The sequence below is a fragment of the Podarcis raffonei genome, chromosome 16 (assembly GCF_027172205.1).
Source record: "Podarcis raffonei isolate rPodRaf1 chromosome 16, rPodRaf1.pri, whole genome shotgun sequence".
In the NCBI taxonomy this organism is placed as follows: Eukaryota; Metazoa; Chordata; class Lepidosauria; order Squamata; family Lacertidae; genus Podarcis; species Podarcis raffonei.
In genome coordinates this window covers 11,389,906-11,415,485 of record NC_070617.1, presented here as the reverse complement: position 1 = coordinate 11,415,485, position 25,580 = coordinate 11,389,906, and the positions used below count along the sequence as shown (strand labels likewise).

At 47.9% G+C, this 25,580-nt stretch overlaps 3 protein-coding genes and 2 non-coding genes across 6 annotated transcripts; 3 read left to right on the top strand and 2 right to left on the bottom strand.

The window, feature by feature from the left end:
- Positions 1-560: 560 nt before the first annotated feature.
- On the bottom strand, positions 561-8,025 carry INTS5 (integrator complex subunit 5). Its single transcript, XM_053368653.1, has 3 exons — positions 7,944-8,025; positions 6,238-6,664; positions 561-5,028 (listed from the first exon to the last, which is right to left on the bottom strand). The coding sequence occupies exons 2-3, from the start codon at positions 6,423-6,425 to the stop codon at positions 2,220-2,222; spliced, it is 2,997 nt and encodes a 998-aa protein (XP_053224628.1). The 5' UTR covers positions 6,426-6,664; positions 7,944-8,025; the 3' UTR covers positions 561-2,219.
- A 1,139-nt stretch (positions 8,026-9,164) lies between these two features.
- C16H11orf98 (chromosome 16 C11orf98 homolog) lies at positions 9,165-13,585 on the bottom strand. The gene is made up of 4 exons (XM_053368628.1): positions 13,472-13,585; positions 11,816-11,940; positions 11,381-11,478; positions 9,165-10,044 (listed from the first exon to the last, which is right to left on the bottom strand). The coding sequence occupies exons 1-4, from the start codon at positions 13,505-13,507 to the stop codon at positions 9,878-9,880; spliced, it is 426 nt and encodes a 141-aa protein (XP_053224603.1). The 5' UTR covers positions 13,508-13,585; the 3' UTR covers positions 9,165-9,877.
- A 134-nt stretch (positions 13,586-13,719) lies between these two features.
- Positions 13,720-18,911, top strand: LOC128403661 (uncharacterized). Of its 2 annotated transcripts, none has more exons than XM_053368627.1 (3): positions 13,720-13,805; positions 14,990-16,944; positions 18,066-18,911. In XM_053368627.1, the coding sequence occupies exon 2, from the start codon at positions 15,010-15,012 to the stop codon at positions 16,891-16,893; it is 1,884 nt and encodes a 627-aa protein (XP_053224602.1). In that variant the 5' UTR covers positions 13,720-13,805; positions 14,990-15,009; the 3' UTR covers positions 16,894-16,944; positions 18,066-18,911. The 2 variants fall into 2 exon arrangements, 1 of the variants encoding a protein (XP_053224602.1); XR_008327993.1 differs by having other exon boundaries at positions 13,724-13,805; positions 14,990-15,115.
- Positions 17,534-17,674, top strand: LOC128404534 (small nucleolar RNA SNORA57). The gene has a single exon (XR_008328131.1). It is a non-coding gene; the product is annotated as a small nucleolar RNA SNORA57 (small nucleolar RNA).
- Positions 18,912-22,890: 3,979 nt separating the features above from the next.
- On the top strand, positions 22,891-23,081 carry LOC128404519 (U2 spliceosomal RNA). Its single transcript, XR_008328120.1, has one exon. It is a non-coding gene; the product is annotated as a U2 spliceosomal RNA (small nuclear RNA).
- Positions 23,082-25,580: the final 2,499 nt, after the last annotated feature.

Here is a 25,580-nt window from a genome sequence, read left to right as displayed (position 1 = left end):
TGTGTTTTTGCTAATAAAGAGTTAACTCCAACTTGCAGAGTGTGATTTACTGCTGGCTCGCTCTGCATTTTGAATACCTCTTAAAATACCATAACCAAATTTTGCACAATGCTTCCCGAGATCAAGGAACAAGTTTTTCTCTGTGTTTGGACAGGTTTTTTAAATCAAGATGGCAGACTGAACCTTTTGAAACAGAACTGATTCTAACCGCAGATCACAAAATTGCACTGATCTTCTTTGGCTTCCTAAACCCCTGAGCAAACCCAGGTGGAAGGCCGCTGGTGTTCTTTCGTTGGCTGGAATTTGTCATTTAATTATGATGATTATTTTTTACAAATGACAAAGAATTTGCAGGAACACTGTTTCTGGACAAAGTGCCAGTGCTGTGTGAGCTGCTCTTTGTATGCCAAGCCAGCTGCAGAGTCATATAAGCTCCTTTTCCTTTTTTAAAAAAGAAATTGAAATTTGCTCAACCACATTGTTGCAACTGTTTATTTCGCCATCCAGATGGAAATTCTCTTAGCCCTCTGTCTCTAACTGAAAAAGCAAAGGCACAGAAGTTCCTTCTTCACTTTTTTATTATTTAGAAAACAGTTTAACCCATCACCTCCCACAAAAACCACCCAACTGGGCTGTGATGATGCAAAAGCAGAAAGGCCAGCAACCCTCCAGCCCTGCTGAAAATGACTGACAGCAAGAACCCCGTGCTACACATGACCTCTTTGTAGCACTTGAATCGTCCCTGAAAAGGAAAGTAGTAATTGCCCATACGGCATTTAGGCACAAGGAGGTCAAGCAGGACTCTTGTCACACACAAGCGGAGCTCTGGTACCAATAGGGGGACATCTCTCTTTGGACTGGCTATATAGATCAGTGCTCAAGTATGCATGGATAAGTTTAGGCAAGTTCTGGCATTATGGTCAGTTGTTCCCACACAACAGCATCAGAAACCTTCTGGAGAAGAGCCCTCAGTTTTGTAAGATAAGCTGGCCACATCTGTTTATGCAAAGTGTTGTATCCAAGTGCTACTCAGAGAAGGCCCACTGAAATCAAAGTTTCAATGAATAGGACTTAGCTGGCTACAACCCCATGTGGCAAACCCCCATCACCAGGAATTGCAGTAGGGGGCAATCAATGGCCAGCTCAGAGCCACTCTAAGAAGCAGCCCAACAGGCAAATGGCTTCACCTGCCCAAATCCTTACTTTAGTGAAGCAGTCTGGGGGAAACACTCTCATGTCAAGCAAGGCAGTACTGACTGGGCCCTGCTCGTGTTGAAGCATTTGCATTTTGGGCCCACAGAAGAGCTCTGCATAACCCAGAAACATAAAAGTCTTCCAAGTTATGCAGAGCTCTTCAGAAGGGCAACATTTCACCAGCTCTGTGTAACTAGAAATATTTGCACATTCTTATACCCACTCACCAACTGAGCAGCCCAGTAAGTGATTATTACTTAATCTATTTGTCCTTTATTACAGGGAAATGGGTTTGGGTTTTTTTGCGGGGAGGGGTGGTTTGTACCAGAATTTATTCACCAATTTTTCCCTCCTTGCTCCCTCCCTATTCTTGTGCATTTAGGAATGTGTACCTGCTCAGCGATTGTAACCTCTGTGGGAATCTTAACAGATTTCCAGATCATAGCAAGACATTGAGAAACCAGCCATATATGACCATAGGAAGTGAGCTAACAGATCTGGAAAAACAAGATAGAGAAATGCAAAAGCTTCAGGCATTCTCCCCTCAGGCTACCTGGATATGGTCATGTCAACTGACACTGACAGCCATATCACATGGCACACAGCAGAGTACACAAGACTGTGTCCATACTGGTACCATCTGGCTTTAACCGAGGCCTCTGACCCTCTCAAGTGCCAGGTCATCCTGGCAACTTCTCTACTTGCTGCATGTTGTGTTTTTGAAGCAACATCTCATGACTTACAACTGCATTTTCAGCTCACACTTCGTAGGTCCTTCTGCAAACTAAGCTGCCAACACCAGCTGGGGTGGCATCACATCGAAGCTGAGGATACAGATAAGGCCTGGGAAAGAAGGACCTTCTGTTCCTTCTTTCTCATGACAACCCCCAACTGCTGCACACCTGGACAAGTCATATGACAGTTTTCCCTTTGCTTACAATCAAAAGCAGGAAGGCAGGATGTTCTCTCCCGACAGTGGCAGGCGGGCTGACCAATCCCACAGGGCAAAAACACCAAAAGGGGCACTAGATCTGGAAGCGCCCCGAGAGCAGCCCCAGCCGGTCAATGTTTTTATGCAGGACGCTGTGCAGAACGCAAAGGTATTTGCCAATGTCGGTGTCTCTGCTGAAGTCCCGGAAGAAGAGTCCTGTGCCAGCGTTGAAGGTGAACTTCTGCGGCAGCGGGCTGTTGTCGCGCATGTAGTCCCAGACGCTGAGGAGCAAGAGGTGGACCTCAAAGGGCGCCAGCTGGTCAAAAATCTCATGCATGTTGCTGAGCACGGGCGGGAGGAGGTGGCCCTCGCCCATGCAGGCCACCAGGGCGCAGGAGGCCTGCAGGTGCCAGGGGGAGCTGGTGGTGTCGTTCTCCCGCGAAGCCTCCCAGTGCGCCATCAGAGTCGCCAGGAGGCCGCGGAGAAGCACTGAGCAGTAACAGAGGGCCGGCCTCCCCGCCGCCACCAGGCTAAGCAGCTGGAAGAGCAGGGGGTTGTCGCGGAAAGCCCTCCCGATCTGGATGTCCCGCTCCACTGTGTTGCGGGTGTGCTCCTCCGGAGGCCACGCCAACTCGCTGTTGGTGATGTCAGGGCAGACGGTCTCCACCAGCACCACCGCCACTGTCTTCGCTGCCTCGGGGCTGACGGCAGCGTGCTGGGAGGGCTCCGGGCTGCAGCGCTCAGCTCCGCAGCACCGCAGCAGCAACCCCAGGAAGGTCTGGACGTTGTGGGAGACCTCCTCCGGCTCTCGTTGGTAGGGGGCGTGGGGCGGCTTCAGGCCCCTCCCAATCACGCCGGCATGGAAGACAGACCACACACTCCCCGAGAAGTTCACCGCGGCCATAAATCGCCGGTTGATATCCAGCAGGGAGACCTTGGTGCCTTCCAGGGCGGCAGGGTCGTTCCCGACTGCAGGAGGCTCGGGCAGTCCACCAAACAGCTCGGCGTTCCCTGGGTGCAGGGCCCCCTCCACCAGGTACTGAAGTATGGCCTTGCCAGCGGTGGGCGAAGCCCCGCTGAGGCAGCAGAGGAGACGGCTTCCGTAGCTGATGCCCGTGGGGCACTTGCAGCGCAGCACCAGGAAGAAGTGGTGTACAGCGGAGCGGATGAGGAAAAGGAGGTGAGCCGGCCGGATGGCCTTTGGCATGGGGCAGACGGAGAGCAGCAAGGCTGCCACCTGGGCCACCTCCGGGTTGCAGTGCAGCAGGAGCTGTCCAAAGTCATAGAGGTGCGCCGCGACAGCCTCACCCAGCTGGTGGCCCATGGAGGGGGGGCCCTCGCTCTCCCTCTGCATGATCAAGGCCAGGTTCTGGAAGAGCTGAGCCATGTGCTGCTCTGAGAGGCCGCCAGCATGGATCTGGCACACGCACTTCTTCACGGTGGCCGGCAGCAGGTCACTCATGCAAGAGCTGAGCACGGCGTAGAGCTGAGTGGCCAGGCTGAGCTCCTCCTGGCTCTTGGCCAGCGTCAGCAAAAAGAAGAGGGCCTCGCTGGCGCAGCTGGGGGTGCAGTAGACGGAGAGGAGGACCAGCAGCTGGTGCTGCCAGAGGAACCTCTTCCTCTCCAGCCGCAGCGTCTCCACGCACAGCTCCCGCACGTGGCCCTTCAGCTCGTCCAGGAAAGGCACCGGCCGCGGAGGGGCCTCCGCCAAGCTGGCCGAGCCCCGGTTGTACACCAGTTTCTGGAGGTTGAGCAGCAGCAGCTGGATGACACGGTCGCAAGCCTCCCGCACGCTGTCGTGGACGGCCAGGCCCGGGGTGGTGATGACAGAAGCCGGCATGGCTGTGTTGATGAGGAACTGCAGGGTGCGGTAAGCTCCTCCCGACGTCTGGCAGATGAGGTGCACCACAATGCTGACCATGTTCTCCAGATCCTCCCGAGGGAGCGAGGCGAAGTGCTGGTGCAGCTGGTTGAGCACGCCTGGCTTGAGGGAGTCCACCAGCTCAGCCGAGATGGTGCCCAGCAGAGTGGGAGACATGACGGCCAGCTGGAGCAAGAAGGGCACGGTGGCCTTCTGCTGCTGGTCCCGCGTGGGGCCCAGGCTCCCATGGAACATCCTTAGCAGCTCCTGCTTGATGCTCTCGGAGTGGCGGGAGGCCAAGTGGCCCAGGATGCCCACCACCGAGGCGATCTTGGGGACCCTCTTATCTGCCGTTGTGGCGCTAGGGAAGAGGAGGAGGTCAGCCGAAGCTGTGCCGTGCATGCAGAAGTCCTTCAGCCCGCAGGAGAGCACGCGGTTGATGATCGTGTTGGGGAAGGACGAGCCGATGTGGGCCACCACCCAGTCGAAGTGCGGAGAGTGCTGGACCGAGGTGTCCAGCAGGGCATCCACGCAAGCGTCCGGGCAGGTGCTGATCATGGAGGAGAGGCACTGTGTGTAGATCTCCATCAGCGTCCGAGTCGCCTTGCAGGACATCCACAGCTGCAGCAGCTCGTTGAGGCTGCTGGCGTGGGGCACACCATGCCGGCCAGCATACTTGCTGCTCAGCTGTCCCATCAGGTCAATGGACCAGGCCGAGACCAAGCCTGCCCATGCCTTGGGGTTCATGCGGACGAATTCGGACAGCACGGCCTGGATCTCTTGCACCACGTCGTCCAGGTTGGGACCCTGGGAGCGGATGGAGCCCAGCCCACCTTCGCTGCTCTCCAGGTCCAGCAAGTAGGTGCACACATACTCATCAAAGACACCCCGGAGGTGGTCCAGGACGGCGCTGCGAGCAGGCGGCAGACTGCGCAGCAGTAGGATGGCGCATCGGGCATGCTCCTTCAGGGTGAGTTTGTTGCCGTGCAAAGGGTCTACACCACTAAGGAAGGCCTTGATTTCCTGGGCCAGCTCTTGCGAACTACAGGAGGCAAAGGAAAAAGAAGGAAACATAGCATCAATCCTCGGCCAACGTTCCTAAACAAGACTGTTTTAAAGTGGTATGATACTGCTTTAAATGTGTAGTGCAAGTGGGGCCTTAATTTGCTTGCAAGGGCTTACTCCAGGCATAAGCAAACTCAGTCCTCCAGATGTTTTTGAGACTACAATTCCCATCATCCCTGACCACTGGTCCTGTTAGCTAGGGATCATGGGAGTTGTAGTCCCAAAGCATCTGGAGGGCCGAGTTTGCCTATGCCTGGCTTACTTTATTACCATCTCACAACAGAAACTAGGTTAATCACCATGTGTTCCCACAGAGGCCTTTCTCTCCCTTTTCAATTCCCGCTCCCCCAATCCAGCTTGAAAAAGTGTTCTGTTTAATTCATAAGCTCCAGTCCACTTTAAGAACAATGGCTGGTGTTAATGATTTTTAAAATTTGCTTTAAAATGTGATTTGCTAAATATCTGAACTTTATGCATGTGTCTTTTCACAAGAAAAACATGACCAGGTTAGGGGAAAGTTGTCCAGTGGTGAGAGCTTCCTTTCAAAAATTATTCTGTATTTATTAGCCCTGAGTCTGATCCAGCATGTTAACATAGGAAGCTCCCTTATACCAAGTCAGATCCTTTCTCCATCTAGCTCAGTACTGTTTACACTGACTGGCAGTAGCTCTCCAGGGCTTCAGGCAGTTATTCCCAGCCCTGCCTGGAGATGCTACTGGATACGGAACCTGGTACTTTCTGCGCTCAAAGCAGATGCTCTGCCTCCAGTCCTATTTCCCATCCCAAGGCACCCTGTTGCATCTGTCACTTCTCAATTTCCCAACAAGCCTTATATACTTGCAGAGTTGGAAAGGATCCCAAGGGTCATCTAGTCCAACCCCAGTTGCTGTGCACAATAGTACCAGCAAGTTCACCCAAAATGCACATAAATGGTACATATGCTTTCCCTGTGTTAACCCTCCCTGCTACCACTTCTCTTTGGATTTTAGACTGCAAGCTCTTCGAGGCAGGGACCTCTGTAAAATGTTGCAAGCGTAATTATTCCTTTCCAGAGCCATCAGAGCAAGTGACCATCAACACACCCTCTGTTCAAAGATGAGGGGACTGGGTGGTGCCAGCATGAAGGGGATGTCCTAGTCCCTTACAGGTGGCAGGGAGGAGAGAGAAGAGGTAAGAGAATCAGTACCTGAGCGATGGAGAAGCAGCTGCTGGTTTGGGGCTGGGGGTGGACCCCGGATGCCCTGCCACCCCTGGGGGATCACACAGAGCAGACATACCGCCCAAGGGGAGAAAAGCTGCAGAAGAACCAGTCCCTTTGTCCCCCCTACTTCCCTTCTGCGCCTGCGCGCGGTTGAGCGGCGTTGAGGGAAGCATACAAACAGCACACAGAAAGGGCCCCCTTGGAAAATAGTTCCGTGCAGGCCTGCCGTCCCTTCAGATTAGCGTTCCACTTTCCGTTATAAAGCTTGGCACCCATGGAAGGCAAGCACTGTGTCACTCTTTGCTTTAGCCGGAGGAGCGTTCCTCAGTTGCCTTGACTTGCCAATTGCCAGTCAGAATGGTTTTTTGTTTCTTTTACAGGGCAGTTGCCCAAACTGAGATGTATGCGTCGCCTGTTAAAAAAAGAAGGAAATTTGTTGCACCTTAGAAGCCCAACAGATTTTTTTAATAGCATGATCTGTTTTTAGTATTCTCATTAATCATCATCATCATCATGAAAGTGCATGACACGTTCTCACTCTCCACCCCACCCCTGGTTTATACCAGTCCTTTCAGATTTCTGTACAAATACAAGGGAAAACAAAAGACCAAGTACAGTAATCAATTGAGCAGGAAGGAAAAGAAGCAGGCGGCAGAGTAACAAAACAGATCCCTGACCTCAAGGGTCTTACAAGCTAAAAACGGGAAAACAAATGAGGTAGGAATATACATCTCGTTGACTTACACTACTTAAAAGTAATTCTGCAAATCAAACGTTGTGGGGGCAACTTTTCATCCTGGCTTTGGGCCTGTAATTTGAAAGGTGTCATTATGACTTCTTTTAGACCGGGGTAGTCAACCTTTTTATACCTACTGCCCACTAATGCATCTTTCTTGATGGTAAAATTTCCTTGCTGCCTACCAGTGCTCGTCAAATGAGATATTAGATTATCTGTCTCATAATAAAAAATAATTGCACAGATGGATCACATCCACACTATACATTTAGAGTACACAGCTCTCCCCAAAGAATTGTGGGGGGAGGTTGGACTACATGACCAATTGAATTGAAAGGAGTGGAACTAGATGACTGTCAGGGTCCCTTCCAACTCTACAATTCTGTGATTCTAAGAATCCAGGGAGGTGCAGTTGGTTAAGGGCGCTGGGAAATGTAGATCCCTGACAGGATAAATTAATTCCCAGGCTTCTTTGCACTGGGTGTTTTAAATGCATCGTGCGCGCAGAGCACAGGTAGACAGGCGTGCAGGCAGGTGGCTGCATCGTAAGGGGTCTGCAAGCCTCAGGAGGGGTTTATGGGGGGTGGAGAAATGGAAAGGGGTCCTGCAAGGGATTCGGGGACCATGGGCTGGGTGGGTGAGCAGGGGCTGGCGATGCGGGGCAAGGAGCAGCACGCGCACCTGTGGGGCGCCCTGCGGGAACGAGGTCTATTCCAGAAGCGACGTGGAAGCACAATGGGGGCGGGGAGACCATGTGGGGTTGGAGGGCGGGAATAAGGCGACTGTGGGAAGGGAGCGGGGGCTGAAGGGAAGCCCCGGAAGTTGAAGGGTAATTCAGGAGGAATGAAAAGTTGGTGGTCTTCGGTGGGGAGGGAGGGAAGCCATTCTGAAAACAGTCCTCCCCCCACGCCCTCCCCCGCATAGCCGCCACCCCGCAAGTGAGCCTCGCTCTCACCTCTCCGCGGCTAGCGCCGCCATCTTGGATCCCGCTTGACTCCCCCGTCTCGCAGAGCACTATCACCACCTAGGCTTCTGATTGGATCCCGCGGCATGAGCCCGCCCCTTCGCTTGTCGAATCGCCCGGCCGGCAGCTCAGCCGCGGATCCCTCCCACTCGCTGTTGCATTATTCATTACCCTGTTAACCTTTCAGGTGCCGCAAGACCTCTTTGGAGTTGTTTTTTTATTTGACACACAGTACAAGTTCACAGGGACTTCCGTGATTTGAGGGGGTTCCATTCTATTGATATGTCAACTAAGCGCCAGCACTTGGGCTGGTGGCAATCAATTCACATAAGCAGCTCCCAATTTGGTAAACAGTTGCTACACTCCCTCCTTTTCTAAACTAAGGTAAACTAAACTAAACATCTCCTTACACCCAACTGGTCTCCGAATTGCCTCCATCTATGGGGTAGGGAGATGCCCTTTTATTAACACCTTAAAAAGGTTAAGGGACCCCTGACCATTAGGTCCAGTCGTGGCTGACTCTGGGGTTGTGGTGCTCATCTCGCTTTATTGGCCGAGGGAGCCGGCGTACAGCTTCCAGGTCATGTGGCCAGCATGACTAAGCCGCTTCTGGCGAACCAGAGCAGCGCATAGAAACACTGTTTACCTTCCCACCGGAGTGGTACCTATTTATCTACTTGCACTTTGACGTGCTTTCGAACTGCTAGGTGGGCAGGAGCAGGGACCGAGCAACGGGAGCTCACCCCGTCGTGGGGATTTGAACCGCCGACCTTCTGATCGGCAAGTCCTAGGCTCTGTGGTTTAACCCACAGCGCCACCCGCTGCCCAGCTGTCAAGGTAGTTTAAAGAACATGGCACAACATTAAAATAAAAAAGAACCAGTCTGCCATGTAAACTCTGCCGCAGAGGTTATACCAATTCAGTAAAGACTATTAAGCTGAAAGCTCCTTAAGGAGCCTGGGGGGCGGGGTGTGGAGGGGGCAGGCGTCCAGACTATAGGCAGACTTCCAAGGCAGAGCTGAGGACACCTTTGGCTCCTAGGCTCTGTGGTTTAACCCACAGCACCACATGCATCCCTTTTTCTAAACTACTGTAAATTATAGATTTCAGATTTCCTTTATTTTTGATCCAGGACACCTCCTTCCAATAACCCAGAAACATGTTGTTCCCCACCACCACTATAAACACACAGAACACAGAAGGACACAGAACTGGTTTTCTGCTATTTTATTGGGACAATATTTCAACCCTGGAACATCTGCCAAAAATCGAATTGTACCCTAAAATTAGGCTTGGGGGAAAAGCCTTCTATATTGGTGCCAAATGAAGACTACTTTCCAGCCTTTCCAGTTATTGCACTAGAGGGTGAGAGATCTTTGAGCAGAAAATGTCCCTCCTCAGCTGCAGTCTCCATTAAGTGAACACACTCCCCAAAATGCTTTACCCTCAACAAGCCCCATAGCTGGGGGGGGGATGATAGAAGTGTGCAGAGTATCCATGGTATGCATTTCACCAACTCACTTTTGTTTTGACACCCCACCCAACATCAACATCCTCAGAGAGAGAAAAATGTTCCTCACCCTTACTTTTAATTTAGGGATGGGGAATTTGGGCCCCTCTAGAAGTTCTTGGACATCAACTCCCATCAGCCCCCATCTAGATGGCCAAAGGCCAGGGGATGATGGGAGCTGTAGTTCAGCAATATCTGGAGAGCCAAAGGAACTAGACAGTTGCAGCCTGTTTAGCAAACCTCTCAAGACTATGTGTGTTTTTAACGGAAATCTAGCCACATCAAAGTCCATGGGGTTAAAGAGCTTCCAAGCCCAATCCTTATGACTTTCCTGGTTCTGCAGCCATGGATGGCCTTTGCTGCTAACCCCAGAGTTCTGCCAGCAGGCAACGAAAGAGAGTGAAGAGACTGAGCTTTAAGACTGCAAAGGAAGATCTGAGCTCCCTGGTTCTGCTGCAGGCTCCACTTCTGCCACTTCTGCCATCTCTACATCTGGGCCAGCTGTTTCCCCCCCATTCTTCTTCTTCTTCTTCTGCCGCTTGCCACTCTGGGCATTTTTATTTGGACCTGGAGAAAGCTCAACTGCAATACAGAGAGAGAAAAGGAACTTTAAAAACAGTAGCTCAGTGGTACAGCAACTGCCATGAAAGCAATTTAAAAATGGGATAAAACACAAACCCCAGTTTCTAAAAGCTGTAATTTCTAAAAACAATAAAACTATCCATAAACAGACAATCAATTTTCATACATGACTGTAACACCTATCAAGGGAAGCGTCCTTGAACAAAACATGTCTTCAATGGGTACCCAAAAAACATGACATCAAGCACCCCCCTGATTTCAGCCAATCATTTGTATCCAGAGTGCTGGAACTGCAACACCAAAAGCTAAGTACACCTGTGAGAACAAGGTACTCCTTTGAGCAGTCCCTCATTTGAGCAGCAAAATTGCCTGCTCTCTGCGTCAACAAAGGTAGGAGTGGAGGAACTGTGGCCTTCTAGTTGTTACTGGACTGACACTCCAATCACCCATGACTGTTGGCCATACTTGTGGGGGCTGACGGGGATTGGAACCCCATTCCTATTTTACACCTCTGTCGGTGCCTTTCATATATAATCCCAGGTTGGCTGGGACATGTGTCAAGGACTGGGGTGCAAAGTCTGTGGCACTCTGGATGTCGCTAGTCTCCAACTCCCATCACCTCTGATGTTTTGGGCCATGATATCTAGAACTGATGGGAGTTGGGGGGCAATGAGATCCCTGTTAAAACGAGGCTTCATATATTCATAACTAATCAGGCTGTAGCAGAGAACCAATTATACACATCCCACAAAACCAAATACTATCTAAAGCTGTTCTTTGACAGCACCACTTCAGAGTGTAAGTGGGGCTCCCATCTGCCTTACCCTCACCCCCTGGAAACAAAACATAATAATACCAACACGCCCAGAAAGTGGACTCAGCTAAATCTTTTTCTACTGTACAGGGACAGGGTCATTCAAATATGCAAGCACCCCTACAGAACCTAAAGTGGCAAAATCCAAGAAAAGTCCCACCCTTTACATCTGCTGAATGCATAAAATAGTTCATGGCCCCTAAGTGTTTCAGTATTTAAAAAAACAGTGGTACCTCGGGTTAAGTACTTAATTCGTTCCGGAGGTCCGTTCTTAACCTGAAACTGTTCTTAACCTGAAGACCATTTAGCTAATGGGGCCTCCTGCTGCCGCCGGAGCAAAATTTCTGTTCTCAACCTGAAGCAAAGTTCTTAACCCGAGGTACTATTTCTGGGTTAGCGGAGTCTGTAACCTGAAGCGTATGTAACCCGAGGTACCACTGTACTGATTTAAGGCTTCCCTGCTTAAGGGACAAGGGTAGGAGGTGGGGGAGAACTGAAGGTCTGGCCCTAAAAAATGCTCACCCTGCATTTCTGTCTTCTCCTTTGTGGAATGGCGGATTTGCTTCAGCAGTTTCCTTTTCTTTTTCCCAGAGAGGGTAATGTTCGCTCGGGAGCTAGAACTGGAGAGGGAAATGGCAGGGAGGTGGTGATGCACAAAGAGAAGTTTGGGTTTTTAAACCACGCACCGCTGGATTGCAATGTGCTTTAAAATGCACGGCACAGATGTGACCCCCAGCCAAATCCACTTTTCTTGCAAGTATGACAGAAAAAAGCCAAGCAATCCAGCTCACACTCTCCCCACTTCTCTAGATTCTAGTCCCCATGCCCATCTCAAGGCTGGGAGCAGGACTGGGCACTGCCTTCCTCCAAATTATCCTCATGACCAGACTCTGATTTCTTCTTTGCTTTCTCAGTGGGTGAACTCTCCCAGAACTTCCAAGGCAAAGAATAACTCACCAACGTTTCTTTAGGTGATGAATGGTGATGAGCCCCTCATCCACCACAGCACCTACAATCCGGTGCTTCTTCCTCTTCTGCTTGCTAAGGACGCGGCGCCTTTTGAAAAGGTTTTTCTGTAGCTCCTAAAATAGAGAGAAGTCACTTTGACACACACAAGTCACCATCTCAACAACATCCCAGTAGCCACTTGGCCTCCATGAATTTGCCTGATCTTTAGTTGGCAGTCCAATTTCAGGTGTATGCTGTTTCTGTTTTGTACTGTTTTTAATGTACAGTGGTACCTCAGGTTACATACGCTTCAGGTTACAGACTCCGCTAACCCAGGAATAGTGCTTCAGGATGAGAACAGAAATCGTGCTCCGGCGGTGCAGCAGCAGCAGGAGGCCCCATTAGCTAAAGTGGTGCTTCAGGTTAATAACAGTTTCAGGTTAAGAACGGACCTCCGGAACGAATTAAGTACCGTATTTTTCGCTCTATAACACGCACCCGACCATAACACCCACATAGTTTTTAGAGGAGGAAAATCCATAGGCATGCCACCCGTAGGCATTCCCTCCATAACACGCACAGACATTTCCCCTTACTTTCTAGGAGGAAAAAAGTGAGTGTTATGGTGCAAAAAATACGGTACTTAACCCGAGGTACCACTGTATTTAGTCCTACAAGCAGGGTGTTTTTTTCTTACCAGAGAAGCATTCAAGAACAGGACATCCACACCAACCTATGACCACAATTCAATGTTGGATCCACATAGGGCAGCAGAACAAAAGGGGAGAATAATAATAATAATAATAATAATAATAATAATAATAATAATATATTATTATTTATACCCTGCCCATTAGGCTGGGTTTCCCCAGCCACCCTGGGTGGCTACCAACAAAACACTAAAATACAATAACCTATTAAATGCAGTATAATAGATTATACTACAATACTTGAGACTGACGGTTGAGGGTATTTTTAAAAGCTCAGCTTCAACAACCATCCTCACAAGTAAAAAGCTAGCACACAAGGAAGAAGGGTGGCCTTCAGCTTATCTTCCCTGGGCATTAGTTTTCAAAAGGCAGGAAATCTGAATCTAGGCATGCTTTCAAAAAAGACACCACACACCAAATGCAGCTCAGTCTACCACCTCACGACTCTTCCCATTTCATATGCTGCTTTTTTAAAGGGAGGGCCTGGAAGACCAGGGTTCAAACCCCTACTCTGCCATGAAACTCACTGGGGCCAGTCAGTCTCTCAGCCTAATCTACCTCACAGGGTGGTTGTGAGGAAGGGAATCATGTATAGCACCTTAAGCTCCTTGGAGTAAAAAAAAATTAATTAAAAATTTTTAAAAAAAAATAATTTTTTTTGCATGGGATGCAAATGTGATAAACAAACAAACCAGAGATAGGGGAGCCTGTGGCCCTCCAAACCCCTGCTGAACTTGAACTCCCACAATCGCCAATCGCTAGCCGTACTAGCTGGTGCTGACGGGAGGTGGCGTCCAACAACATCGGAGAGGCCTCGGGCTCTCCCTCCCTCCTCTAGACTAATGCTAGACATTATTAGCCCCATTGGGAAAAACATCAAAAAATAAGAGCCATGAAACGGAACAAAACAAAAGCCCGGAACAAGATGCGGGAGGGGAGAGAAAAGATCAATTACCGTCCGGGGCCGGTTGATTTTTCCAGTGGCTCCCATGCTTCACCCACGTGACGCCCTTCCTCGCCTACTTCCTTATACTGCACTGTGTTGTTTAACTTCCGGGTAGGAGAGGCATAGCGAGAACCTCCGCTAGAAGGACCGCCCCCTCCTCAAGGCCACGCCCCTGATTCTTTGAAACAGCCAATCAGGGTAGGAGTTGTGGATCGGCTCCTCACTATTTCTCCCTCCTACTGTACTTCTTTTTAAAAAATGACCACTTGGTGGCGCCCGAGAGCTCCAGGCTGAAATATAAATTGAGGAGGCGGAGGATTCCTCTTTCTTTTCTGCAAGGGAGGTGAGTAGCAAGGAGGGAGGGAGGGAGGCTGCCTGGGTTTAGTTGGCCTACAGAGGCTGGGGGTCAAATGGGATCCGCGGGGGCATTTGGGTCGGGTTTGTGCAGGTGGCCTGATCCTCTTTACTATTTGCTAGGCTGGGGGAGCCTATAGAGGGCAGGTGCAGGGGAGCCACGTGGCGGTTCTGGAGGCCTGTGCGCCTTAACGCGCCTCCATGTTGTCCATCCTCGCTTCCCCCGCGCTGCCTCTCGTGTCTCCCGCTTGCTCCTCGGCTCGTCCTGCGCGCCATAGCGGGGATCATAAGCCCCGCCGGAATTCAGCCATCGAGCATTCCTGTCTCCTCCTCCTCCTCCTGGGTAAACAAGCACCGGGGAAAGTTGTTTAATGAGCAGGTCGGGGGTCCGCCGGTGGATCTTTATATACGTGTATATATAGTTTTCCATTTAGTGATATACAATTATAACATTATTATCCACTTTAACTTTCTGGCTCTTCAGAGCCGGTCGACTTCCTTTCCTGCCTCCTCATGGCTTTCAAAGTCAACCTTTATATCCTTTTATACATTTTCCAGTTCTAATTTCACTCATTACGAAAAGACATTCAAGTTTTACTTAAAATAAAAAGGGAGAAGGGTTCTCATTACAAGTCTTAAGTCAACCCTGCTACTGATGTTAATTGCTTACAATAATCTTTCAAATATTGTATAAATTAACTCCAGTCCTTTTGGAATAATTGATCTCACTGGTTTCAGATTTTTCCTGCCGCCGGTGGATCTCTAGGCTGCTTGGAAAGACCACCAAAGATTTGTGTTGTGTTTTTTTTACAGTTGTGAGTTCCCCCGCCCTTCCTCTAAAACTGGGCTGCGGGAAGGAAGGAAGCCTGTGGGGTGGGAGGGAAATGGGGATGGATTTTTAATGTATTAGAATACAGTGGTACCTCTGGATGCGAATGGGATCCGTTCTGGAGCCCCATTCGCATCCTGAAGCGAACGCAACCCGCTTCTGTGTGGGTCAAGATCATTCCATTTTTTTACAGGGCTTTCAACATAAACTGCAGAATGTGCTTCATTTACCATAGATGCCACACGGACAATCACGTGTCCCTCTGTTAGGTGCTCTTGGGAAAGTTAATGGTCATATACTGTAGCATTGTATTCATTAACTTATTTCACAACTGTTTTTTGTAGGTGCACTTCTACATGTCAAAATGCCAAAAAGAAAATGTAAATTTTCTGTCAAGCTACAGAAGAAGTATACCTGTTTTAGAAGAGGTAGAGATGATTTCGAAGGTGAATGCATGATATGTAAACCAGGTACGTTTGTTTCTGTGGCATGTAAAGGAGGACTCAACCTGCAATCGCATGTGGACTCTGAAAAACACAAAAGAGCAATTCAGGGAGAAGCTTCTTTCTTAACAGACTTTTTCGTAAAACCAGGTAGCAGTTTGGAAGATGAAGTAACCGCAGCAGAGGGAACTTTCGCTTTTCACACTGTTAAGCACCACAACAATTATAACATGATGGTGTGCACATCAGGCCCACTGAGGACCATGTTCCCAGATTACGATATTGCAAGGATATTTTCAAGTGCAAAAACCAAGACTGAGGCAATTGTAAATTCTGTCTTGGCACCTGATTGTTTAGAAAATGTTTTGAAAAGCATTGAAGAAAATGAAGTAGATTTTTGCGGAGTTTCTACTGGCGGGAGTGACCATGGTTCGGTAAAGGTGTTTCCGATAGTTATTCGATATTTTGACTGGAAAAGTGATGGTTTGCAGTCCAAAATAATTGAAATGCAAAGCCAACCCAACGAGAGTGCAGATACAATCTCATCATACGTGAAAGAAACTCTTGATAGTAAAGGACTATTAAATAAATGTATAACGTTCACAGGTGACAACTGCAACACAATGTTTGGAGGGATGCCAAGGGATTCAGAAGGAAGAAATGTGTTTGCAAAGTTGAAGAATGAGCTAGATAACAAAACTTTAATTGGTGTGGAATGTCCAGCACACATTTTGAATAACTGCGTACAGCAGGCAGCAGAAACGTTGGACGTCGATATTGAGGGCATCCTTTTCAGGATATACCAGTACTTTCATATCTATAGAGTCCGAACAGAGCAGTTAAAGGAGTACTGTGAATTTGTGGACATTGAATACAAACAGCTGCTATCGCATAGCAAAACAAGGTGGTTGTCATTATTTCCAAGTATCACTAGACTCATTCACCTGTTTCCAGCTGTCAAGGCGTTTTTCCTCTCGCAGAATAAACCACCAACAGTGTTAAAAAACTTTTTTGAACATGAGTTCAGTGAGGTTTATTTATTGCACTTGCAGTCTCTCATGAGTATCTTTCACTCAAATATTTTGGAACTCGAAAGGGAAAATAATTCAGTTGTAGAGGTTCTGAAAGTTCTGCTTTGTGTTCATAACATGCTTACTGAACGTAAGAGCAACAACTTTATGTGTCTCAAAGTTAAGAGCCTCCTAGCCGAAAAGCGTAAGCATGGTCTTAGTGCGGCGTGTGACAAATTCTGTGCAGAAGTAAATAGCTTATACGACAGCTGCATAGAATATCTAGAAAAATGGGTGGAGCCCATGAAGGAGTTTTCATGCTTCATGTGGATGTCTCTTAGTGAGTCACTAGAGTGGGACAAGGTAGAATCTTCCATGAAATTTCTCCTGGACAGGCATGTGTCCATAGATTATGGGAAGTGCTTTGATCAATTCTTCAACCTCAGGAAGTTTGTAAATCAATACAAAGGTGATGATGAGTTCATTAATCTACAGGCGCATCAGAAGTGGGCCAAGTACTTTGAGACTTCCAAAAACATGTGCCAGTCAGAACTTCTGAAAATTGCACAGTTTTTTTTTGCTATTGCACCACATAATGCGAATGTGGAACGCATCTTCTCTCTGATGCAAAGTCAGTGGAGCAAAGAAGGAGGCAACTTACCCTTTGAATCACTGCGAAGTATATTGCTAGTACAATATAATTATAAACACTTTACTTGCAAGGAATTTTGTGCCTATCTCTTAAGCAATAAGCAGTTGTTGAACAGGATCAGATCTACAGAGAAATATGCTTAGGCCAGACAGTGTCAGAAAGAAGAACAAAGTGCATCTGAAACTGACGGAAAGGTATTGGTTTATATTTGTACCGATACACGTGTTTAAATTGTGTTATTATTTTGTTGTTGAAAGTTAAGAGCATTGCTACTAGCAATATATCACAGCTTCTATAGCCTACATATAATAGGGGTATTTAAAATTAGAGCTGTCATAGCGATCCATAGTTAAAAGTAGAAGTCTGCAAATGTGTCCCCTTTTTTGTTCTTCAGAATATGACAACCCTACTTGTTATTAACACTTCACGTTATCAGAACACTGCTTTCAAGCATTTTACATGGTGCATCTAGCTATAAAGATATGGGGAACCTGTGGCCCTCCAGATCTTGCTGAACTTCCAACTCCCATCAGCACCAGCAAGTGTAACTAGGGATTATGGGAGTTGTAGTTCAGCAAGATCTGGAGAGCCACCTGTTTCTACTTTTTGTTAGGACTGCATCTCCCATCAGGCCCGAGGCCAATATTGTCCTAGATGATAGGAGTTGCGAAGCCGCATTGGCTACTCTTGATCTCTTCCTATGGCTTATAAAGAGGGGGGTTTTGCTTACTGCTTAACTGTGTAGCTGCTACAATGGTGGTGGGGGTTCACTTCAGTGCAGCTCCTCCTTTTCTTGGCAGGCCCGGGTCTCCCAGTGCCCGGCTCTGTAATGTCCGGAGGTACAGGAATGCGCACCCAGTGTTCTGTCTTCGGTGCCAGCGGCTTTGCCATCTGCTGGTTCTATCCTCAAGCACTGGGACAAAAGGCATGTTGGATCAGGTACAAGCTCTATACCTGTCAAGGCTCTACCACAGCCATCTCCAACATGGTGCCCATTCAGACAAGGGACGACTACAACCCCTTCTCAGCCCTGGCCTTTGGCCATCCTGGTTAGAGCTGGTGGAAATGGGGGGGGGGCACCTGTGGCTGGTTGTAACAGCTAGAGCAGGCATAGGCAAACTGCCCTCCAGATATTTTTGGGACTACAACTCCCATCATCCCTAGCTAACAGAACCAGTGGTCAGGGATGATGGGAATTGTAGTCCCAAAAACATCTGGAGGGTCGAGTTTATGCCTGAGCTAGAGCCTGTAGAGAGGGGCCTGTTTTGTGTGTTGGGAGAAACCCTTAAACATATTTTCTCATTTTTCTCCACAGGGCTTTTTAAGACTTCTGCAGAAATGTGGAACTGAAGGCGCAAGACTATTCAAGCTGCTAAAGGCTACTGTAGAAGAGGACAATGGTGCCCAAGGGTCTTAAAGGCTGAGCCCCAGAATCTGGAGAGGAGGTTCAGTAGGTGAGGTGCCAGCACGCAGCCCTACTGGCCACTGACTATAGGCCCCAGGAATTAGAAGAGTCCCTAGTTCCCTAATTGGCTTGACCTGCCATGCCGTTTCTCAGAGCCTGGAAGTGGCAGAGAAGCCATCGATGCTGATGGTGCCAAAAATACGAGAGGGAAGAGGGCCTGGCGAGGCTGCTGCCACAAGAGAAAGGCACAGACCCAGTGGGGTGGGGTGTCCAGTTACAGGGAGGTGGATATTGCAGTAGGAGCAGCAGCTAGTCTGCTGGGGGCCCCTGGGAATCCGGGTTCAAATGATGCTAGATATAAATACCATTGTGTAGCTGGCTTTGTCCTGGCATAGGTTTTACACAGCAGCCAAAATCTAATTCAAGCATTAATGTTGAACTCCTTGATTTTTCATGCACGAAACTGGACTTTGATTGGGTGCTGCCACTACCCTTTCAGCTGGTGCTGTAGATTATAGGTTACCTTGTTAGTGGCTTGCCTGACACCCTCACTGTATTCTTAAGTGGCAGGTATGGCCGCCTTAAAAGTTCACCCAGGACTTGTAATTGTGCTAAATTCAGCATTTTAGGCTGTCTCTGTTGTAAACTTTTCTCTTTGATTTTTTTGCTATCTTACATTGTTGTCTTCCATGAAGTATTTGCTGATGGGCATGTATGTGTGTTATATATGTTTATAATAAATGTGGCTGGAAACTACCCTCTGGACTCTCAATGTGTTACTATAAACGGGGTGGGAAACCTTTTCCAACTCGAGGGCAATTTCCCTTCTGCAACCTTCCAGGGGCCACAAACCATTGGTGGGGCGCGGCCACAGGCAAAAGTGGTTGGAGCAATTGATACACATGTTAAGTTTGTACAGTAGGCCAGTTTCTATGCACACTCCTCTTAGCTGGGTTAGCTTACTTGCTCCGGGCAAGTAAGAGGCATCATCGGCCTTCGAGGACATGTTCTAGGTCACATGGAAAACCATTGGGTGGCGGGGGGAGCAGTGCCCAGTGATGGGAAGGGCAACCACAATGATCAAGTGTTTCCCAACCTTTGGTCTCCAGCTGTTTTTTTGGACTACAATCATCCCTGACCACTGGTGTTGCTAGCTAGGAGACCCAAGGTTGGGAAACTTCTCTTAGAATGTGTGGACAGCCAGTGAAGCTGAATGCTGTAGGTGGTGAAGAAAAAGCCGCTGTGTTCCCCTCTTTGGGCCTCAAAAATCTCTTGGAGGTGTTCACCACCTATCACAATATTGTGATTTTTGGCAGACACAGCCCTAAGTATGCTGATGGTGTTTTATCAGCAGGCTCTAGAACTTGCTCATTTAGATACCTGGGTGTACAGTGGTAGCTCTGGTTACAAACACTTCAGGTTACAGACTCCACTAACACAGAAGTAGTACCTCGGGTTAAGAACTTTACCTCAGGGTGAGAACAGAAATCGCGTGGCAGCGGGAGGCCCCATTAGCTAAAATGGTACCTCAGGTTAAGAACAGTCCTCCAGAGCAAATAAAGTTCATAACCAGAGGTACCACTGTACTCTCTTGGTCATATGGAGGTAGTGCAACTCAAAGGACAGAAAACCATAGGGGCATTGATGTGAAGTTTTGTCAACAGTAAGGGAGAGGGCAGCTGATTAAACCTTCCCTGAAGATATTTGGTAGTTAAAGTGCTTACCCAAATGCTCTATGGTGTTGAAAACTGATTCAAACTCCATTAAAGTTTTGGAAACTTCAGTATATTTCACACACACCCCACTAGCAATACTCTACTATCAGAAGTAACAGCAGTTCTTATTCATACAGAATACAGATGGCCAACAGTTAAGGCAAGAGTGGACTCAGCTAAAGTATATATTTTTTTAATTTGCTACTATGCCTACTGAGTGTTTTCCTGCACTGTGCTATATGGAATTGTATGGTAACAAGTTTGAAGAACCGCTTGTCAAGATGTTTTAGACCAGGCACGTCCAACAGGTAGATCATGATCTACCAGTATATCACTGGATGTCCGTGGTAGATCAGTGGCTCCCTGCAAAGAAGCTGAACAACTTTGGCTCTCCTAAAAGCTCAACATTTTTGCCCTGCACCCCCCAGAAATGGGACTTCCCTCCTCCCTAAAAAAGCTCAGCAACTGTAACCTGAACCCTTAAAAACAGGGCTTTCCTTCCTACAAAATGTTCAACAACTTTGACATGAACCCCCCAAAAGGGGGTAGATCACTGCCAGTTTATAACACTGTGAGTAGATCACAGTCTTTTGGGAGTTGGCCACCCCTGTTTTAGACTTATTAACCAGATTCTTGCCTTGGTATCCACTCTTGAGAGCACAGCATTTTAGAGCTACAGTGGTACCTCGCAAGACGAAATTAATTCGTTCCGCGAGTTTTTTCTTCTTGCGAGTTTTTTGTCTTGCGAAGCACAGTTTCCCATAGGAATGCATTGAAAATCAATCAATGCGTTCCTATGGAAACCGCCTTCAGACCAGGTCCGGGGACAGTCTGTCCCCCGACCTCTTCTGAAGGCTGGGGGGGGGGGGGGACAAGGGCTTTTCTTCCCACTGCCAGCCTTCAGAAGGCTGTTCTGAAGGCTGGCGGTGGGAAGAAAAGCCCTTCTCCCCACCTCCCGCCCCGCAAGCTCCGGGGACAGGAGGGCTTTGCTGCCGACCGACAGCATTTTAAAAGCCCCCGGGACAGCGGAGACTTCTCCGCTGTCCCGGGGCGATTTTAAAATGCTGGCGGCAGCGAAGCCTCCGCTGTCCCGGGGCGATTTTAAAATGCTGGCGGGCGGCAGTCTCCGCTGTCCCGGGAAGGCAGGCGGGGATAGCGGAGAAACGCGCTGCGCTTCTCCGCTATCCCGGGAAGGCCGGCGGTGGGCGAAAGTCTTTGCTCCCGACCGCCAGCATTTTAAAAGAGGTCCCCGGAGATTTCCCTATGGGCTTTCTTCTTGCGAAGCAAGCTCATAGGGAAATTCGTCTGGCGAAGCACCTCGAAAAACGGTAAACTTTCTTCTTGCGAGTTTTCCGTCTTGCGAGGTACCACTGTAGTTTCCTGACCAAACTCTTACCAGCTTCCTTTAGCAACTTCTTTATTGAATTAGGTATCACTTTATAAACACAACTGCAGTCTTTGATGACCACTGTGTTGTCCCCTAGGCAGACAGCCTTGGTATTTGTGGCCAATGTTAGGTGGAAGACATCATTCGTCTGTTAGCCTGTTCCTCATATAGAGACCCAAGAGATCACTTTCTGAAACCATTGTTGACGCAAGCAAGCAGGTACACCCTGACAGAAATGGTCTAGTTTCTTTTGAGTGAGGACGATAGCTTTGTCACACAGAGTGGCTCTCTATGCACTGGCTTCAAAAAAGGAAAGGAAAGTGGGGGAAAGGAGGAAGAGGAGTAATAATAATACAGTGGTACCTTGGGTTACATACGCTTCAGGTTAAATACGCTTCAGGTTATACACACTCCGCTAACCCAGAAATAGTGCTTCAGGTTAAGAACTTTGCTTCAGGATGAGAACAGAAATCGTGCTCCAGTGGCGCGGCGGCAGCAGAAGGCCCCATTAGCTAAAGTGGTGCTTCAGGTTAAGAACAGTTTGAGGTTAAGAATGGACCTCCAGAACGAATTAAGTACTTAACCTGAGGTACCACCCTAATAATAATTTATTTCTACTCTGCCCATCTGGCTGGGTTTCCCCAGCCACTCTGGGCGGCTTTCAGCAGAACATTAAAAACAGAACATTAGATAAAATAGCTATAAATCCAGCTGAAAGGCTGGATTTGAGTTTATTGGTGTCCTCTCAAATCATGGATGTTGGCTCATATTGGGGATGTAAGCTCTGTACTGTCTTATTTTATTGGTACTGTTGCTGTGGGTTTGTCATTGCTTTGGGCTAGAACGATAAACTTCTATATAAAAAACCTGCTAATTCTTAAGCTATTTTACCACCACCACACCTTTCCATTGCCTTTATGGGCTCACACAAACTACATCCTTCCAACCGTGTCTCAAATATATTTGCTATTTCTTTTAATTGTGCTTGAAGCATAATGAGTTAATTTGAGGGCAGATATATCTCCAATTTTTAAATTAAAGAAAACAAATATAAATTAAAAGGTGTTATTAATAATTCGGGACACTTGTGCATCTCACGCTGAAATCAAAGTTGAAAGGGTAAAAGCAAGTAAATCTAGTAAACTTAAAAGGATCTGGATGCACCGATAAATTGTTCCTAAGGCTACGTGTCACCAGATAGATTATCGGCAGTCATTAAGTGCTGGAAATTCCTTTTACAGCTTTTCAAGCTAGAAGCTCTCAATAGAACAGGAAACTATCAAAGGGATAGATTTGGAACCTCTGCCGGCACGCAATGAATTAATAGTTTCACAGTGCCTGCTGGGTAAATGGGTGGGCCTATGCAAATTTAGCACCAATCGCCATCGGAGTAACCAGGCAGACGGCTGAGAAATTGACATGATCGAAATAATAATCTAGTTTTGAGGTTAAATTGTCGATCTAGAGGGTGCTGAGTTGGAAAACAGGTAGAAATGTTGTCAGAGTGTATTTTGTGGAAATGGAAACGGTGCTGATTCTGATGGGGCGGTGAGAGCTTTGCGGCGCCAAGTACCCACCATCACCTCAAAAGCCATCGGGAAAGGAGACCCGCTTAATTTTTGTTCGGTTTGGTATCGCTTCTCGGCCTTTTGGCTAAGATCAAGTGTAGTATCTGTTCTTATCAGTTTAATATCTGATATGTCCTCTATTTGAGGACTATATATTAAATGGATTTTTGGAACTGGGAGATGGAATAGGGGCTTGCTCCATCCACTCCATGCATCGACCTGGTATTGCAGTACCTTCAGGAATGGTGCACCTCCCTCTGGGGGGAATATTACTGGTGCAAAAATAGATGAAACTTGCTTGGAGTGTGGAATGTGTTTTGACTATTACCAAGTTTGTCTAACCGAACAACTTTTGCAAACATACATATATTTGGAGAAAACAAATAAAGTTATGAAAATGACACGCACAAGTGCATTAGTTGTACCTCGGGTTACGAACACTGCAGGTTGCATGTTTTCAGGTTGCAGACGCACCAGGTTTCGGTGCTTGTGCATGCGCAGAAGCACGAAATGATATATGGTGCATGTGCAGAAGCGCCAAATCACATCACGTGCATGCTGCGAACACTGCAGGTTGCAAACGTGCCTCCCGCACAGATCACATTCGCAACCAGAGGTATGACTGTATTAAAAATAGTTTGCCTGCAAAAATGTGTACTTTAGTCAAAACTACATACAAAACAACCCTGCATCAGCCTGGGATTCCAGTGCCTCCAGGAACATGGCACCTAATTTTCTGCTGGTTCAGAAAAAATAAAAAAATAAAACAAGTAGCATAATGTTCTGCTTCAGAATGTTCTAGTTCCAAATTCTAACCAGCCAGGCTCTCTTTCCAAAATATTCCAATCACCTCCCCACCCATCCGCTCAGCATTCCATGGCCACTGACTTTACTTAGTCGCCATTGGTTTCCTCCCTAAAAATATATATATTTGTTGTACTTTCCAAACTGTCCTGCCTGCTTATATCTCCAGGGAGGGTGCCATTTTGACTACATAAGGCCTGGCATTTCAATGAACAGGTTAAGAAATATGCAGCAGATTTTAGGAACTCCCCCCAACACTGCCGCCCAATAAATTAGAGATTTAAGAAGGCATCAATTTCTGTCCTTATTCCTGCTCCTGACAAGCAGCACTGATTCCTTTCTGCTGCAGTTTGCCTTCCAACAAGAGTCAAGTTATTTGTCTAGCTGTCTGCTGTGGCAGAATTTTACATAATGAATTACAGTATGATTATGTTATTTTGCATTGCTTGTTTCAGTGCAAAGGCCATTCATTTCCATGCAAAGGTAATGCCATGCAAATGTGGACATTGGTTCTCATTTGCCCGTTTAAGGGAATGGCTGCTGCCCCACCAACCACAATCTGTCCTCAGCCAGCCCCCTTCTGCCTGCCTCCCCAGGGAACAAGGGGGGGGGGGCTGCCTGTCAGCTTCCTTTTCCTTAGAGTAATAATAATAATAATAATAATAATAATAATAATAATAATTTTTATCTATACCCCGCCCTCCCCAGCCAAGGCCGGGCTCAGGGCAGCTAACAAGCAATAATAAAAACAAGTTGAATGAATACAACTTAAAAACAAGATTAAAATACAATATTAAAATATTGAAACCTTTAAATATTAAAATGCAGCCTCATCGCAGGAGAAGGAAAGGAAAAAAGAAAGAGGGGGAGGGAATCAAATTGGCTCCAAGCCACAGGCCAGGCGGAACAACTCTGTCTTAGAAATCAGATCCTGCAGGGCCCTGGTCTCACGAGGCAGAGCGTTCCACCAGGCCGGAGCCAGAGCTGAATAGGCCCTGGCTCTGGTTGAAGCTAATCTTACTTCCTTAGGGCCCAGGACCTCTAGGGTGTTGCTATTTATGGACCTTGAGGCTCTCCGTGGGGCATACCGGGAGAGGCGGTCCCGTGGTACGAGGGTCCTAGGCCGTGAAGGGCTTTAAAGGTCAAAAGCAGCACCTTAAATCTGACCCTGTACTCCACTGGGAGCCGGTGCAGCTGGAAAAGCACTGGGTGAATATGCTCCCATGGCAGGGACCCCCTGAGGAGCCTGGCTGCAGCATTCTGCACCCGCTGGAGTTTCTGGGACAGCTTCAAGGGCAGAGCAAATTACAGTAGTCAAGCCTGGAGGAGACCGTCGCATGGATCACTGTGGCCAGGTCGGGGCGGGAAAGGTAAGGGACCAACTGCTTGATGCAGCAAAGGTGGAAAAATGTTGCAGACTTGTCTTTGCAGAACTCAGCAGGGAAGAGGAGGAGGAGAGCAAGGGAGAATTATCTGGCCCCACCTCTGTCATTCTGGTTCCACTTCCTGCCTGGGCTCCCTGCATTTCCTGCTTCAGTCCCAATGCAAACCAGGCACCACGCCCTGGAACCTGCAGTTCGTTAAAGTTGCTTGGAATAAGGGAAATATTTATTCAGCAACTCTGCTTTGCTTGGCTTGAGAGCTGAGTTTTTGCAGGATGCTCTCAAGGGGAACAGGAAGTTAGGAACGGGAAACTTTGGGGACCTGTACTGGCACGCAATGAGTTAACAGTTACAAGGCGCCTGACGTGTGAATGGGCGGGTCTATGCAGATTTAGCACCAATCGCCATCGGAGTAACCAGGCAGATTGCTGAGAAATTGATAAAATCGAAAGAATAATCTAGTTTTGAGGTTAAATTGTCGATCTAGAGGGTGCTGAGTTGGAAAACAAGTAGAAATGTTGTCAGAGTGTATTTTGTGGAATTGGAAACGGTGCTGATTCTGATGGGGT

What these genes read in the sequence shown, in the direction of transcription:
- INTS5 (XM_053368653.1), bottom strand. Translation starts at nt 6,425, where the DNA reads ATGCTTCCCTCAACGCCGCTCAACCGCGCGCAGGCGCAGAAGGGAAGT. An exon ending in GCTGCTTCTCCATCGCTCAG is followed by an intron (nt 5,029 to 6,237) that starts GTACTGATTCTC and finishes TGCCTCCTGTAG; the next exon opens with TTCGCAAGAGCTGGCCCAGG.
- C16H11orf98 (XM_053368628.1), bottom strand. Translation starts at nt 13,507, where the DNA reads ATGGGAGCCACTGGAAAAATCAACCGGCCCCGGACG. An exon ending in AAATCAACCGGCCCCGGACG is followed by an intron (nt 11,941 to 13,471) that starts GTAATTGATCTT and finishes TCTCTATTTTAG; the next exon opens with GAGCTACAGAAAAACCTTTT. An exon ending in CATCACCTAAAGAAACGTTG is followed by an intron (nt 11,479 to 11,815) that starts GTGAGTTATTCT and finishes TTCCCTCTCCAG; the next exon opens with TTCTAGCTCCCGAGCGAACA.
- LOC128403661 (XM_053368627.1), top strand. Translation starts at nt 15,010, where the DNA reads ATGCCAAAAAGAAAATGTAAATTTTCTGTCAAGCTACAGAAGAAGTAT.